The 16,066-nt window shown below is 37.0% G+C and overlaps 1 protein-coding gene across 7 annotated transcripts in view; it reads left to right on the top strand.

Annotated features, from left to right (window-relative positions):
• Window positions 1-14,234, top strand: part of Glurib (Glutamate receptor IB) — a 212,217-nt gene extending 197,983 nt beyond the window's left edge. For 3 of the 7 annotated variants that reach the window (XM_070662888.1, XM_070662889.1, XM_070662884.1), the window contains 7 exons: window positions 601-813; window positions 4,018-4,216; window positions 4,332-4,576; window positions 6,020-6,266; window positions 6,398-6,472; window positions 8,377-8,436; window positions 9,718-14,234. In XM_070662888.1, the coding sequence (XP_070518989.1) occupies window positions 601-813; window positions 4,018-4,216; window positions 4,332-4,576; window positions 6,020-6,266; window positions 6,398-6,472; window positions 8,377-8,436; window positions 9,718-9,792 (1,114 nt within the window). In that variant the 3' untranslated portion in view covers window positions 9,793-14,234. The other 4 variants (XM_070662886.1, XM_070662887.1, XM_070662885.1 and 1 more) reach the window with 4 other exon arrangements.
• Window positions 14,235-16,066: the final 1,832 nt, after the last annotated feature.

Consider the following 16,066-nt stretch of genomic DNA (forward strand, 5'->3'; position numbering starts at 1 on the left):
ATTAAAGCAGTGCAGCCAAGTAATTAACATTGCATACAACTATCGAGATATCTCGACAGGGCATTTGAGAGCTTTCGGTACTTAACGAGGATGTAACAAGCAAAGGAAGAAAGTTTTTAGATAGTCCCATAATTAATGAGACTCTTTCGACGTCGTTTGAACGAGATTTTCCACTTGGTATGATCGGTAGATGCATGCAGAGTGTGTGATATTGCTCGAGAACATGACCGTCGGGACCAGAATACTAATCTTAAGTCTCAAAGGGTTATTTTTCATAAAATGGCTATTAGATATAAGTGATGCTTCGACTGCGGAACGTATTTAGCATCATCATTACCATATGCAAGTGCAGTTAAAAATATGAATTCTAATTTATTAACATGATGAGCAATCGTTCATATTATACGCTATTATTAAATAATCTGTTTATTCGCGCGGTCAATCGGAACACACAATCTCATTTTACAACACACTAATTAATACTGATGAGTATCGGTAAATGTATTTGATATATCAAAATGTGATTACAAACTCTCTAAAGCTAGATTTTAAAAAATAACGAAGTGTTAAATTTAACATAGAATTCTTTTTTTTATATAGATTCTCGCCATACGAATGGAGAGTCCTAACTATCAGCAGCAGCACAGATTCGGCTATTAGTGGACGAAATGACCCTGGTTTACAGCATCCGCATACGCCACAAGGTTCACCTCACATGCCGACTTCTAGCATGGCCAACGATTTCAGCATCGTAAATAGCCTCTGGTTCGCTCTGGCGGCGTTTATGCAACAGAGTTGCGATATCTCACCCAGGTAAACATACGGCTCACGTTATTAATTTCCTACAGTAATTAATATCTAGTAGAGAAGAAGCCTTGGCCGTTGATTTTTTTTTTTTTTTTAATTGTTTTTTCTCCCTAATCGCCAAATTTAATGTCGGCTTGCGTTTGTGTTACAGATCTTGAATTTTAAGTACCAGTATAAATAATACCCTATGAAAAATCTTGCCTCTGATTATTGACCGCGTATAAACTACCGCGGTATTACTCGCAACAAGTTCATATATTAATGTGAAAAGGGCGCGTGTAAACAGAGCATATGCAACCGTGTGATTTTACTATTAATTAGGATTTGGGTCAGAATCAGATATTTATCCTAAGGATCACTCGTGAATGTAAAATCGCGAGAGTATGAGAGAGAAAGGGGTGAGAAAAAGGTAGAAAGAGAGAGAGATAAAGAGAGAGGGAGAGAGAGAATAGCGCGCGCAAGTGGCTCCCACGTTCTTCTCGGCTAATTATAGCCACCCACTTTTGCCTCCCTCCGTTTCCGTTTCCGCGGTATAAGCGCAGGTAAGTACATAAAGGCACAGGGAGAATAGCTCCCTTTACCCGAGACAGGTCGAGCGTACAGCCCGGTAATAGGATGAATCGAGTAAGATTCTAAGAGCTTCCCAGTTGACGTTTAAAATCTCTCGTGTAAATTGTTAAAGCGCTTCTCCGCGGGTGGACGTTTGACTTAAAAAGCTCTTTACAACATTTCGGCAGGCACTTTTGCGCTAAATATGGGGAAAATAAACGATCTTAATACCTTCTCTTTATAAATCAGTTATTTATATACATTATATGCAGGACAGGGGAGCTTATGTAAAAGAGCTGATTTTACATTTGAGAAAATATCCATTGTTAAAATTAAAATCAGGTTTCTAGGACGTGTCGTATATATATACATATCTCGAGTTGAAAATCTTTCACTCCTGATAGCCTTTGTAACACATTCGTTCTTCCGAAGGCGCGCGCAATTACCACAAATACATAAAGCATATGTTATTTGGGTTTTAGAGTACTTACAAACATACTTCACCATTATTCTCGCGATAAACGCGCGTTATCACCATCAGTACCGTCATTATACTCTCGTTAGCAAACATTTCAATCGCTCTTATCTTGCGCAGTGCTCCGCTCAGACTATATAAATGCGTTCATGCTACAAATTACTCTATTCGTCAAGATTGATAATGCAATGCAATCAAAACGTACTTGTTCTTAATGACATGAAGCATTCGAATAAGCACAGATTTAGATCGCCGTTGCTCAGAATAATTCTAATTCAGTCTATCTTAATTAAATGCGAGCTCGTAATTTGCGAGAAAAAAAAGGAAAAAAAATTAGACCGCTATTTGCAATAAAATTGGTGACCTTGTTTTGCTGCGCATAATTTAGATTTATAATCCGTAGATGATTATAGCTGCCGGTGAGATTTATTTGAATAAGGTGTGCCATACGCGCAGAAATTCCTGACGCGATAAAAATATACCAACTTGTAATGGTTACAAGTACAAGTCATTCATGTACCAAGTGTTTTGCTATTTTTATTTCACACATGATATTACAACAATACTTTCTCCTAATAATTAATTTAATTTCTTTAAATTCTATTATTTGTATTTAAAAAATTATCAAGTAGATATTGGAATAGATAAACAATATATTATTAGACTTGTTTGGAAAAAAAAATCTTACAAAGAATCTTTTTACAAATTTAAAAGGAAAAAATATATAAGATGTCAATAAATAAATCATATCAGAAACAATAAAAGGACTCTTCTCTCTTTTAATTAAAGAGTTATGAATTATGAAAAAGGTCTTTAGAAGTTGAGCATTAAAGAACCGAAGAGAAAAATTTCTCCCCCGGCCGTCTTGGACCTCGATAAATTTCGCATTTTTGAATTAATAATCTTTCGAAGCCGAGACCGAGGGATTCGTGCAATGAGAATTTCTGTAACTGTAATTCCCTCTTATACTTAATTATGAAATATTTACATATTCCAACACATTTCGCGAAGCAGTAAAATATTATAGTAATTCTTGATTAAAATTGTCTTTTTAGGAATGTCTAATTTAACGTTTGCTCTAAAATGTTTCATTATACATATAGTACATTTCTTGGAATATAACCACGGGTTGGATAACGATTTTGAGCAAACACTTCAGGCTGCAGACAAGTGCCACATCTATAAACAAAGCATAATTTGCTCGCATATTCAAAACATTGTAGTTAGATAGGAGTCCAGCGTGAATAGAATATTCACGTGGCAATGCTATATTGTGCTTTAAAGCACGCTACGTAGTGATATGATAGAATTCAACTCGTACATCTTTTCTTATTCCTTCAAGTATTCAATGTATACATATAATTCACGTCCAATTAGCTCTACTTGCAATTTAAAGATATAAATATTAAAAAAATTAATTTTATTCTCGCTTATTAAAATTAAAATAAATGTCTTCGTACATTTATCATCGTTTGATTATTTATTTTCTCAAAGGAACGAACTCGCGACATTTTCGAAGCCTTTTTTTTTCCTGCGACGTGCAAGTAAAAATAATAAACTTTAATATTCAGTTTGAGGAAACGCCTTCCATAAAAGTGCATACACTGCCAGAGAATTGCAACAAAAGTGAACGTTACTAGTACGCGCGCGTTTTGTCGTTTACGCGAAACATACCGTGTGCTCAGTCCGAAACTGGGTCTCAATTAATTTACATTTGGCTGTATCCAGTGCGCCACCCCATCCTAGTAGCCCCCTTGATTAATGGTTTAAATATTCGCGTGGTGGCGATATGAATTGTAAATTTCGTGGAACCCGCGCGAACGGCCACCGTTCCTCCATCCTCCTTCTCTACGCTTCTCTTTCTCTTCTCCTTCGGCCACCCTTGCACGCGCTCTCAATGCTCATCCTACGCAAATCTAAGTCCGATGTGTACACACATAATTAATGATATTAGGTTTCTTGTTTGCGAACAGTAATTTCGATTGTACCCGACTTGAGAAAGATCTGCGTAATGCAAACGCAAGGCGTAAATAAAATAAAATACTAATTCGATATTAAACTGACGTTACAGCTTTCGAAATTTGCGTATAATACAATAATTATTACTATTTAATATTACATTTATTTCTTTTTTACTTAATGTATTTATGTGCGAATTAATAAATCCCGTAAATTTTGATCCACAGATCCATTTCTGGTCGCATAGCCGGCAGCGTTTGGTGGTTTTTCACTTTAATTTTAATATGTTCCTATACCGCAAATCTCGCCGCATTTTTGACCATCGAAAGAATGGTCACGCCAATTAATTCGCCCGAGGATTTAGCGGCGCAAACGGAAGTCCAATATGGCACTCTCACTAACAGCACCACTTTGGATTTTTTTCGGGTAAGCGTACCGTTTAAGCTTTCCTTTCGTTGCGATGAAATATATTACGCGCCGCCGTTAACGTTTCTCCGAGCATTATCGAATCAAATTAATTTTATTTCTCACTCGTCCACAGAAATCTCAAATTGGTCTCTACAGCAAAATGTGGGAATTCATGAATTCGCGGAGAGACGTATTCGTGACGACGTACGAAGAGGGAATAGAAAAAGTAAGAACGAGTAAGGGCAAGTACGCGTTTTTATTAGAGAGCCCGACGAACGACTACATCAACGAGAGGGAGCCCTGCGACACGATAAAGGTCGGAAGAAATCTCGATGCCAAAGGATTTGGCGTCGCGACACCGCTTGGATCACCGCTGAAGTGCGTATTCATTAATCCGTAAAAAGCTTTGCGTAACGCGCCGGCAAACATTATTATCCGCCTTTGTATTTTCAAGTAACGTAAAGCAACGCGGGCAAATGTAACTCTAATTGTTAGCAATTATCTTATTTTTCTTTTTCTTTACGCACTGTCATCATCGTCATTCTAAAAAGGCTAATTAGAACGAGCTAGTAGTAGTTTGATCTGTCGGAATAATTTTACACTTGCATCGGTAATTATTGTACTTTCCACGCCTCGTCGGAGAAGACATTTGATATATTTTCGTTGCACAAATAGGAGGGAGTAGGTAATTAACAAGGTTTTGTAGTCATCAAGGTGAAACAGAGCTCTCAGTTCTACCTCCTATTTCTGTCTTTGTTTCTTTCAAATCTTTTTGCTGCCTCTCGGTACTCGCTCTACTGTATTTGGAATGTCGTCGCACATCATTACACGCAATTAGCATAAAAAACTTCTACCCTCTTTTCTATATCATTAACCGTTAAAGAGATATGTTTACCATAAACCAATGCTGCTTCGTACCGTGTTTCGACACACGTTAATATTTATTTTTTATTACTGAAAATTTTCTGAGCAATTAATTCCATTAATCTTCATCAGTTTATTTATTTATTTATTTGTTTTTTAAGCAAAGAAATAATGTTAGCTCTATTATTTTAAGCTTTATAAATTATAAAAGTAATGATGCACGTACACGTATCGAGGAAAGTTTATGTTGTGTATACGATACTTATAATCAGATTTTCCACAGAAAAGGAAATTAGAAAAATCTATGAATACGTATTTGTTAGTCCATTAATCTTCATAATGTGACTAGAGTAAGCGTACTGCTGCGACGGTAATACGAACGAATTTGCATGTTATTGATTTTTTAACCGCGCGACCCCCTTGACGTTTCATGCAACCGCTCTGATCTCTCCCTTGCAACTCACGCGTTGTCTTTAGATCGTCGAAGCAAGAACCGCTGCTCGCGAGGCAGGTAATTGGAGGCGGTATGCAAACAGCAGCTTATTATGTCTACCTACACACCTACGGGAGGAATAATGGTGGCGTAGCTCCTTATTAATCTTTTTTTTTTCTTTCTCTCTCTCTCAAGTCGAGGAAACTCCTCTCGTCGTAACTTGGAGCAGAAACTTCATAGAATACCGATATTCTTCGAAGCTTAATTAAAGAAAGTTCTCCCAACTTTCTTTTTTTACAAATTTGATTAAACGTATTGCTATGATATTTTTATATTCCAACTACTTATTCCTGCATAATTTAATTCTGCCTTAAATTTAACAGAAGTTATCTGACAAAAAGAGAATTGTTATAAAATTATACGATTATAAATCTTATGTATGTTATAATATTATCTCGGTACGCTATGTAACGTTTACCCGATGGCTTTGTCATTTTATGATATTGTATATTTGGCAATAACAGGGATCCCATAAATTTGGCGGTGCTCTCTCTAAAAGAGAATGGAGAACTGGCGAAGTTATACGAACGATGGTGGTACGAAAGAACGGAATGCAGGCATGGTGATAAGCCAGACGCTACCAGAAACGAGTTATCGCTGAGCAATGTAGCGGGAATATTTTATATTCTAATCGGTGGCCTTCTTCTGGCACTCGCCGTAGCTCTCTTGGAATTCTGCTACAAGTCGCACACAGAAGCGACAAGAGCAAAGGTAATGAAAACTGTTTTACATACTCAATCTTAATTCAATTAAATTAATTAATTATTAGATATTGATTTATATCACAAAAACAAAAAAGAATTCCAAGGAAAGCATTGTATTTATAAAATATTTTTTCTCAGATACCGTTATCGGACGCAATGAAAGCGAAAGCACGACTTACCATTGGTGGTGGTCGCGATTTCGACAATGGACGGGTAAGTGATAGCAATCAGATTATTAATTAATATGTTCGCATACGCATATTGGCATACGGTATCAGTAGAGATTACTTGGCAAGAGACCTTTTGACTAAATGTACCGCCGATAGGTTATAAGTATTCTATTGAAAAAGATTCGCTTTAGAAGTACTCTCCACGTGCAGATTATTGAATATATTATTCTGTTTCGGCACACACGCAGTTACGTGGCCTATGACTTGTTTATTTATTCCCCGGCGAAGGAATGCGGGCTCGATGGCTTCGCTGCGCTCCCACACCCCCCGCGCGGGGCCTTCATTAGTTTTGTTGCGTTTAAAGGGATTTATGTGCCGAATATTATATCTCATGTTAACGTTAACGTATTACAAATGTATAACCAGTGAATACGATGCGGTATTTAATTGCGGATTGAATCAATTATTACATATGTAGTTCATATAATCGACGAATTAAATATAATTAATATATAAATATTTATATAAATTACAATCGGAAAAAAAAACGAAAAGTATTTAAAGTAATATGTAAAGTTATGTTTGTGTATCTGTAGTTTGTTAGTGTGTTAAAAGTCATACGTATTCAATTAAGAAATTAATATAAATTAGTCGTTCATTTAATATGATATTATTATTAACTAGCTTGATTATTATAATAACGGATTACCGTGAACGTTTATATATATTTTAATTATATTTTAATTATAAAATTCTTGAATTATACTCTTAAATAATGCAATTAATTTTGTAAGAGAGGAAACATACGCGTAATCCATAGCGACGCTCTCGATCGGCGGTACGTCTCGTCGTGCAATTACTTCGGTCTCGAACCAAAGGTATCAATGTATCATAAAACATATATACATTCGCAACAAGAGCATCGTACATTATACATACGCATATATACATGAAACCTATATACATTATATCCATACATATAGATGAACGATGTATAGAGTACGCTTGGCATGCAGTTAGCAGCGTAAACGTTTGACACACTCTCGTTAGTTACCGTGGCCGAACTCAACTCGACTGTATTTAATGTCCCAGAGTTTCAGCCTCAGTTTCGAAGAGACCGATCGACCAAAGGACTAAGACCGTTCGATATATTGACATACATATATTCTTCATATATGTATATACCTACATATGTATGCGTACGTGCGTGCGATGTGCGGCTGGCTGGATGTATTGCGCTCTTTTCTGTTTCTCTCGTCTCTTTCTTTTTTTTTTATATATTTTTTTTTATGTTTTTTACTTGGGGAAACGTACAGTGGGGAACGTACAAATTTTTGCTCGTTCGCGTTTGCGTTTCGTTCTACTTTGGGTTTTTGTCTCTAGTGGTACGGACTGCAGAGTTAGACGGAGGATGCATGCGCCTTTCCCGGGACCATATGTGAGTACTCTCGCCCTTAATTTTAATCCCACTTTGCATTTATCTCGCTTTCTCCTAATTCTATTGCAGTTTTTTCTCATTTTCCCGCTTGTATCTCTTTCTCTCTTTCGCTTTTCATGTGAAACGCTTTTGCACGAGGTAGCCGCGATTTTTAGTCACACTGCCCACCAAATCTTGGAATGTTACCTGTTCTTTGACGAAGGATAAGCCAATGTTTGTCACACGTATACACACAAGTATATCTTTGTATCTCTCTGAACACATAATTATTTCTGCAAAATCGTTAACAATTATGTCGACACATATTAATTCCACAGAACATATCGCCTATGAAGAATACCACCCCCATTAACATTATTAGCTTTTACATGAATAAAAAATTTGCTTAAACATGCGTATGAGGGGGAAAAAAAATATTTAAAAAAAAACAAACACACGTAGGGACTTAAGAAAAAATTGAGATCTTCATAAAAGTTCTTATTTTTGGTAATAACTGATTCCTTTCACAGCGCGGGAAGAAACGAGTACTGGCTGCTGAGGTGCCAACATTGACTACGTTCGCGCCGAAGGTATGATTCTGAAGAGACCGTGGTGCATCAAGAGCTGCACAGGAAATTTTTTGAAGATCTCTAATTTTCTTACGTTCCTACGTACAATGCTACGTTGGTATATGGATATATCCGCACGGTGTATCCTTTGCGCTTCTTTCAGAGTTGGATAGTATATCTTTCTATACATAAAGCTGCTTCTCTCTCGAATTCTCACTTCGCAGCTGAATAATATCGAAAGTCGGTTTACCGATTTTATCAATCTTCCACAAATACTTGGTTCAACTTTGGTAAATTAAATTGATACCTTTTAATAGCACTTTAAAAATAAATATTTGAACTTTGGCGGAATAAATGCTTTAAGGAAGGTTGATAAGGTCGATAAGAAATTTTAATATAAGCGAAATAACAATGTTATAATATTATTTTAGATACAACTGTAAAATCTTCGTTTGCGTCGTTCGGCTGACTTATCTTATGTGTACTGTCGAACTTACATTTCCTGTCTTATACTTTACTTCATATTTATTCATTCGATGTTTCCTTCTCATCGAGTACATCGATTTTTGCTTTACAATGTAACTCACGCGCGCTTATTTGGCATGGTTTAAGACTGCATCGCGATAAACGAGACATAGTGCGGTATATGATAATGCAGCGCGATACTTTTCAAGTTCCTTGCGCAAAATTTATGAAAAACCGATAGGCACATGTACGAATTATTTGCAGATATTCCTAATATTGCCAACTAATGTATATCCGTATTTTTATTTGTCGAGTTAAAAATCTATTGCAGTTCAAAAGGGATTAAGTCATACGTTGCAAAACATGAAGATAAAGAAAAGAGAAATGTAAATAGCCTTATTCACGTTAGAAAAATCACACATCTATAGTTTTGCAATTTTTCACGTAATTCTATCACAAATCACGTCACCCAAAATTTCGTCACACAAGATTCTTATTGTCTTTTATCTATGTGCATGCCTGAGCTAGTATACCGCCATGTACTATTCAGTTTCAGATTATTTATGTGATCAATCTACAAAGTTTAACGTTAAAAAAATTTATTTTATACTTACTTCGAGTAAGAATTTGTCTACAAATTAAATATACTACATAGAAGCTGAAAACAATGTTTTAAAAGAAAAGTTATACTTCTGTATTTATTAAAAAAAGAAAAATTAATTTGCTTTATTTTTTCTTTTTATTAAATTCCATGATAATTGAGAAACTGCGATAGTTATGGAAGGTTTATTAGCTCAAACAGATTTAACATCATCTAATTATTCTTGAAATTTGCAGTATTACGCACCAGCAAACGCAATTGGGAATACGGAGGGCGATCAGGTACACAGCAACACGCATACCCAAGTGTAAACTGCTACCAGGAAAGTCCTAGCGACTCGCCCGCCAATTCGCTGCCCACGCCCCCGCCGCCACCGTTGGTAGCACCCCCGCCGCCACCCCCAGCATCAAGAAGACCACGGAGGAGCGTGACCTTCGCGGAATCCCCGCCGAAGAGCCCGAGGAAAAAGAGCCCGAAGTTCAAGTTCCAGCGGAAGCTCAGCATCGCGGCTCTCGACATAGCAGTGCCATGGACACCGGCGTCCCCGCGACACTGGTCCGGCCTCAACGACAAACCGGAATACATCACCTAGACGCTAAGCCAGCGAACGAACAGCCGGTGTCTCACCGTCGTGGCGATTTTAACGATCGTGGTATCGCTGTGACGTTCGAACACCGCTGAAGCGATCTTTGCTACTGTCCGGTAGTCGAATAATCCGAGAACGAGTAATAAAGCAATCGAAAGCACGGAAGCACTGATATTTTTATAGAGCAATAATTGTAAGATTCTAAGGAATTAAAAAGAGGACGAGTCTTTTCTTCGCTGTAACACTTCTAACGCAGCACCGAACGTTTTGTATTTCAATGAACGATGCGTTGTATTTATAAGATTTAGGGAAAGTTAAGAGACTAGTTCCTCTGATAAATCTTGGAGAATACGGCTATTTCAATACAGAGTTACGTAAACGGCAATTGGATTATACGCACGTTCGAATCGCGAGGAGTTGCGTTACTCGGGGTCTTTGAATTATTCGACGACCGATAGACAGAGCCGGCAGGTGTAAAGTGAACCGCATTGAAAATCTGTAATGCCACATATTCTCCTTTCCGCGGCTACTATCTTCTCCACTGAGGTCACGTGCTTTACGAATAATACGCATACAATTCGAAAAGTTATTAACGGGAATCTTTCCACTTGCGGAAAGTAGCGTTGGTACTGCCATTTTTTAAAAACAACATTCGAGATTAATATTGAAATTTACAAACGTTTTATTACATTTTATTATCATTCACGACTTATTAAAAATATACATCCTTCGAACTCGTTGATTATCAAGAATAAAATATAAAATCTAATAGGGTGGATCAATATAGGAGATTCAATGTAGGACATATATGAACCGTAGGCTTCAGATTTGAAGAAGGAGCAGCCACATTCTCCGTAAATCGGCGGAATCTTTCGCCGCGAAATCGTCGCCCGTAAAGATCGGACTATCCCGCGAGCTCTGAGGCTTGAATGGCGACAAGAACGGGGGCGAAAGTTCCTCTCGATCGAAACCTTTGTACATTGTAAATAAATAACCGTGAGAGAATCAAATGAAAATCAAAAATAAACGAATTCACCGTCAGCGACGAAATAGTTTGTCGCAACTGCGATAGTATGATGGTCCTGGGATGGGTGCATGTGCAACCAGCAACTTGAACAACACACTTACTGCCATAACGCGCGAAAAGGAACGCTCTGTTAAAAACGAGACGACGTTCGCGGGTGGAAGTAGAAAAAAAAGTTCACGCGACGGCGACAGTCCGTTGTCGCGAGTCAGTAAAAACGTCACGTGCCAAAAAAGAAAAAGAAAGAAAGACTGTCGATCGTGACGACGACGCTACTATTATTCTTATTATTATTACTAATTATTATGATTATTATTATTAGTTATAATTACCGATTACCGTGTATAAGGGGGTAACTATTTTGTGCAATGCGAGAGTGGAGTCTGGCGCCGCAAACGGCGGAGTAACATGAGTTTTTTAACTGGAAAAACAGTGGGTGTACAATCGCACCGATGCGTGAATGTTGCGATTGAAATAGTATATATAACATATAAAAAAAAAATATATATATATATAAATATAAATGCAAATAAAAATATACATACTTATAGACGTTTATCGAGAGAGAAAAAGCGTGTGCCAGCGCATGAATTAGTGATCGAGTGTGTGTGGAACGTATGAGCTTAGGTTAATCGTGTAAACGCGTTATAAGTACCTAATAGCGCCAGATCGCGTCGATCTGGATCGACAGATGGACTCGAACGTCCCCGCTTTTCGTTTGGTATTTTTTCTAATTGTCTTCGAAGCCGTCTTGCGACGGAACTACCCGTGGCGTCGACGGATCGCCGCGATCTGGCCCGAAATACGACGTTTACAGCCATGGTTCTCGTGCCAAGAGACGATATCTCCCGCTTATACATACGTTTGACGCTGCATTATGTATAACAGACGCATTATAAATGCATAAATGCATGCATTCCTAAAAGCGCAAATTGTAATTATGCAGGCTATTTTTAAAGCTTTATTTTAAAATCGAAATTCAGTGCCTGTGTTAATTCGAGCAACAAACGTACCTTTTCGATTAATTTTTATAAATATTAAACAATACGTTTATCAAAATGTCAACAAATCAGCACGGAAATTTTAATGAAGAAATAATTGTAACGACTATAACACTTTTGTAAAAGCAGCCGGCACGATCTAAAGTTGATCGATAATTGCAAAAACCGTGCTGAATTTTAAAATAACTCGCAGGTACGCTTGCTGCATGTAAAAATAACTGCAACCGCAATTTAGCTCAGTGTCGAACGTAAAACGGCGGGGGAAATCGGTAGCCAAATTACGTGCTGCCACGTGTAAAGCTGAATTTCCTTTTTCGAGGTACGCTTTGTCCATACAAATTCGTGATAAATTGCGATGCAATGCGAATTTCCAGTTGTAAATATCAAAGCTTAGATTGCCAATTTAGCATGAGAGTCCTTTCATGTTGTGTCCTGAGATAATTGAAATTTTTCGCACGACGACATATTCGTCATTTGATTAAATCAATTTTACAACGAAGTATGAATTTTATTTAAAGTAAAAAAAAAAGAGAGAGAGAAAAACAAAAATGTATTGAATACGTTTGATAAATTTTGTATGTTAATATCGTTATATCAATGGATCTCAATAGTACGAATCAAGTGCGAAAACGGAAGTTTGAAAAAAAATTTTGTATCACGGAATAATCATGCTAATAACTTAGAAATAATGTCCACCATTTTCGTAAGAGAGGATTTACTCGTGGCGGCCGTTGAGAGCGATCAACCTATCATATCGTCAGATTTTCTTATTACGAATAATTATTATCTATCACCGGATAATAAAGCGATAGATAATGTGTATATCGGGTATTAAGTCGTTAAAGAAAAAAAAAAAAAAAAATAAAAAAACCACAAGAATAATGATAAACGTCGTGCATAAATAATGTTACGAGGAGAAGCTCAGAGGGGAATGTCGAGCGAAAAGAAAGAGAACCTTTCCAAGACTATGTTGAAGTACCCAGTGTGATTAACTGACAAAATGTACATCGCGTAACCGATTATAGCACGTAAGAAGCGAAGACGTGCGAGTGATTTAAGATAATCGAACAAAAATCGTCGGCGCGTCTCGCAATCGCGACGCGTCCCGATCGTCCGTTACCGTTAACGTTTCTCGTGTTGATGTTCATCGTGACACTCTTTTTCTATCCCCCCGAGCTCACCGCGGAAAATCGACGAACAGATCGCGAAGCAATGTAACAATCCGCGCGTGAAATCGCCCGCCGGAATATCCAGCGTAACGGAAATCCCATCGAAAATTTCCCCACGTCCTCCATCGGGTCGCAAAAGCCCGATGACGCACCCTCTTCGATGGATGGTTCTATCGTTCCCGTACACCTTGGGTTTTCGATTGGATCACACGGTGAGCTACACACTCCACGTAAACCGATCAGTTCTATTAATGGATTTCGAATAATTGATGTTAAAGCGCCGTTGCGCGCACGTTGATTCAGATTACCATCCGGAGAAAAGGTGTAGATACGGTTTCGCGTTTTCGTATGTAAGTACTTGATTACGTTTACATATGTAACTGTGCGATTACATGTCCGAACAAGAGCAGGAATCTCGGAGACCTTCTACAGTCGATTAATCTCCATTTTTATACGTCATCGACGATCGAACAAGCATCTCTCATTCTGCTCGACGCACTTGCCGCAATACGCTCACCCGATATCCCGACAAAATGTTCAATTTGTTAAAACGGTTTCTCTTACGATAGTTCCCTGGGCGGAAAGTCCGATTGAAAGAAAAAAAGAATTAATGTAAATGAATAAAATCGATTTCTGTCGAGCAGAATTTTGCCTGTAGATATCTGCGTAAGACATAAGAAAAAAAAAACGATGTTTCTGAAACTTGCACTGAAACAAGCGCAGCGTTGACACGTGTAAATGGAACGAGACCGCGCGAGAGAACAAGCATTTCCACGATAAAAGAGGGAGAGAACAGAAAAAATAGCGTCTTCCAGTTTGCGCTTTCATTCATCGCTGCATTCCACTTACGCTTGTACCTTCGATTCAATCCTTCGTTATCCCCCGTGCCATTCTGTGGCGTGATACGATCGACTCCCTTGTAAACCATTGTATACCAATCAAATTTGTCACAATACAGGATCGTTTATTTAAATGTAATATGTAACATGTAAACCTTACCCGATTTATTAAGTTCTTTTTATTAAATTCTTTTTTTTTTATAAAATAAAAGGTAAGTGCTGTACTATTTTTACTTTTGCTGATGTACAATTCGTTCAAGAATAAGTTTTATTTAAAGAAACAAATTAATCTTTTTTAAATATTCTTAAATATTAGAAGATTGATACATGTTACAAAATCTAAGCTATATAGTTGATGATCTATATTTTATTCTATGTCGCAATTTATTAAAAGACATTTCCTAGCGAGCGAAAGAATTCTACTGCGACTTACACCAGTAATGCGCTTTATGAAATTATGCATTATCATACTGGCCATTAATCATGTAGCCCATTCCTTGTCTCGCAATCGGCTTCACACTTTATACAATTCATCACAGTATATTAACTTACATGATGGCAATTACGTCTCGACATTAAGAATTTAGAAATACTAACTTAGATGGTAACTTTCTTATCAGAGAGTCTTTAATCCATATCATTTTTAACCAATTACTCAGAGTTAATAATCTTTATAATCATCAAAAATTGAAATCGATTACTTCGAAATGTTATTTAAAAGATGTATCTCTATCTCGCGAAGTAATGAGAAAATATAATAATGTTTTTGTCTCTTGCAATCTTAGAAGTAATCGAATAATCGTCAATATATTTTTTTTGCCTTTTTTTTTTTTAATTAGAAAGAGTGAAATACTTTCTCGAAAGTCAAATTTATTGACGTACCGCTCGGGTAACTTTATTCCTGAAAAGCGTTTCGAAAAGTTTAGCAGAAGCAATCGAATCCTTTACGGCAAGGATTTCGTAGAAATATCGCTTCGTGTTTTCCAACTAATTTTCTTTCCTAGATCCTTTTCGAGTTCGCGGGACTGAAGGCAGTAAAGATTCCGGCGACGTCGTCGGCCCGATGCATTTGCATTCGAATTATTTCAGTGAAATGGTTAGTGATCGATGGGACCGCCGCTTTATCGTCGGGCCGGATTCTAACTGATTCGCTCCCTGCCTCATTCAGATGCTAATAACGCGCTTTCGATCGATGGTAACCAATCGGATCTGCCCTCGAGATTTTTTTTTATATATGCGCCGCACGACACGATCATCGATAAACATCAGTCGTGACAATTTAAACCGCTCGGACGTAATTTGTCGATCGATTTTCTCACCGCGGAATAATAAAACGTATTAATTAGCGCCAATTTATAAGAAACGAGATTGTGTTCTCTGTACATGCGATAAATATGACGTATATTAAATGAATATTAATGTGCATATTTTATCACCATTATTAAGGTAAAATTGAACAGCAATATCAATACATTACCAGGTGTTATATTATTCGGAACGTAACTGGAAATTGTAATTTCAGAATATTCAATAAAATGGATAGACACATCGTTGATACTATCAAAATTTATGAAATAAAACAAATTGCGAACTGCATTATGCATATTCATATGTGTATACGCATAAAAAGTTTTATGATAAATACCGGTTATTAAAATAAAAATAAAGGAGCTTTTACACACAAAATATCACAAATTTTTTTTACAACCCTTACTGACCGAGCTTTTGATTTAATTAAATTTTTATATTTACATTATCTCGGTGTTAATGATTTTATTACTAATATGCGTGTGCCATCAATATTCTATGGGTAAATATAAATAGACAAAGCAAAGTGTCTATAAACAGAGGTTTATCAAAACGTGCACTTCTACTGACAAAATCAATTAAATTTTATAGCTTCCTACGGAGATCTTAGTATAATCACTATGTCATTTATCGCCAAGCCACCAGATACTATATTGGC

Source organism: Cardiocondyla obscurior, linkage group LG10, assembly GCF_019399895.1.
Source record: "Cardiocondyla obscurior isolate alpha-2009 linkage group LG10, Cobs3.1, whole genome shotgun sequence".
Taxonomy (NCBI): domain Eukaryota; kingdom Metazoa; phylum Arthropoda; class Insecta; order Hymenoptera; family Formicidae; genus Cardiocondyla; species Cardiocondyla obscurior.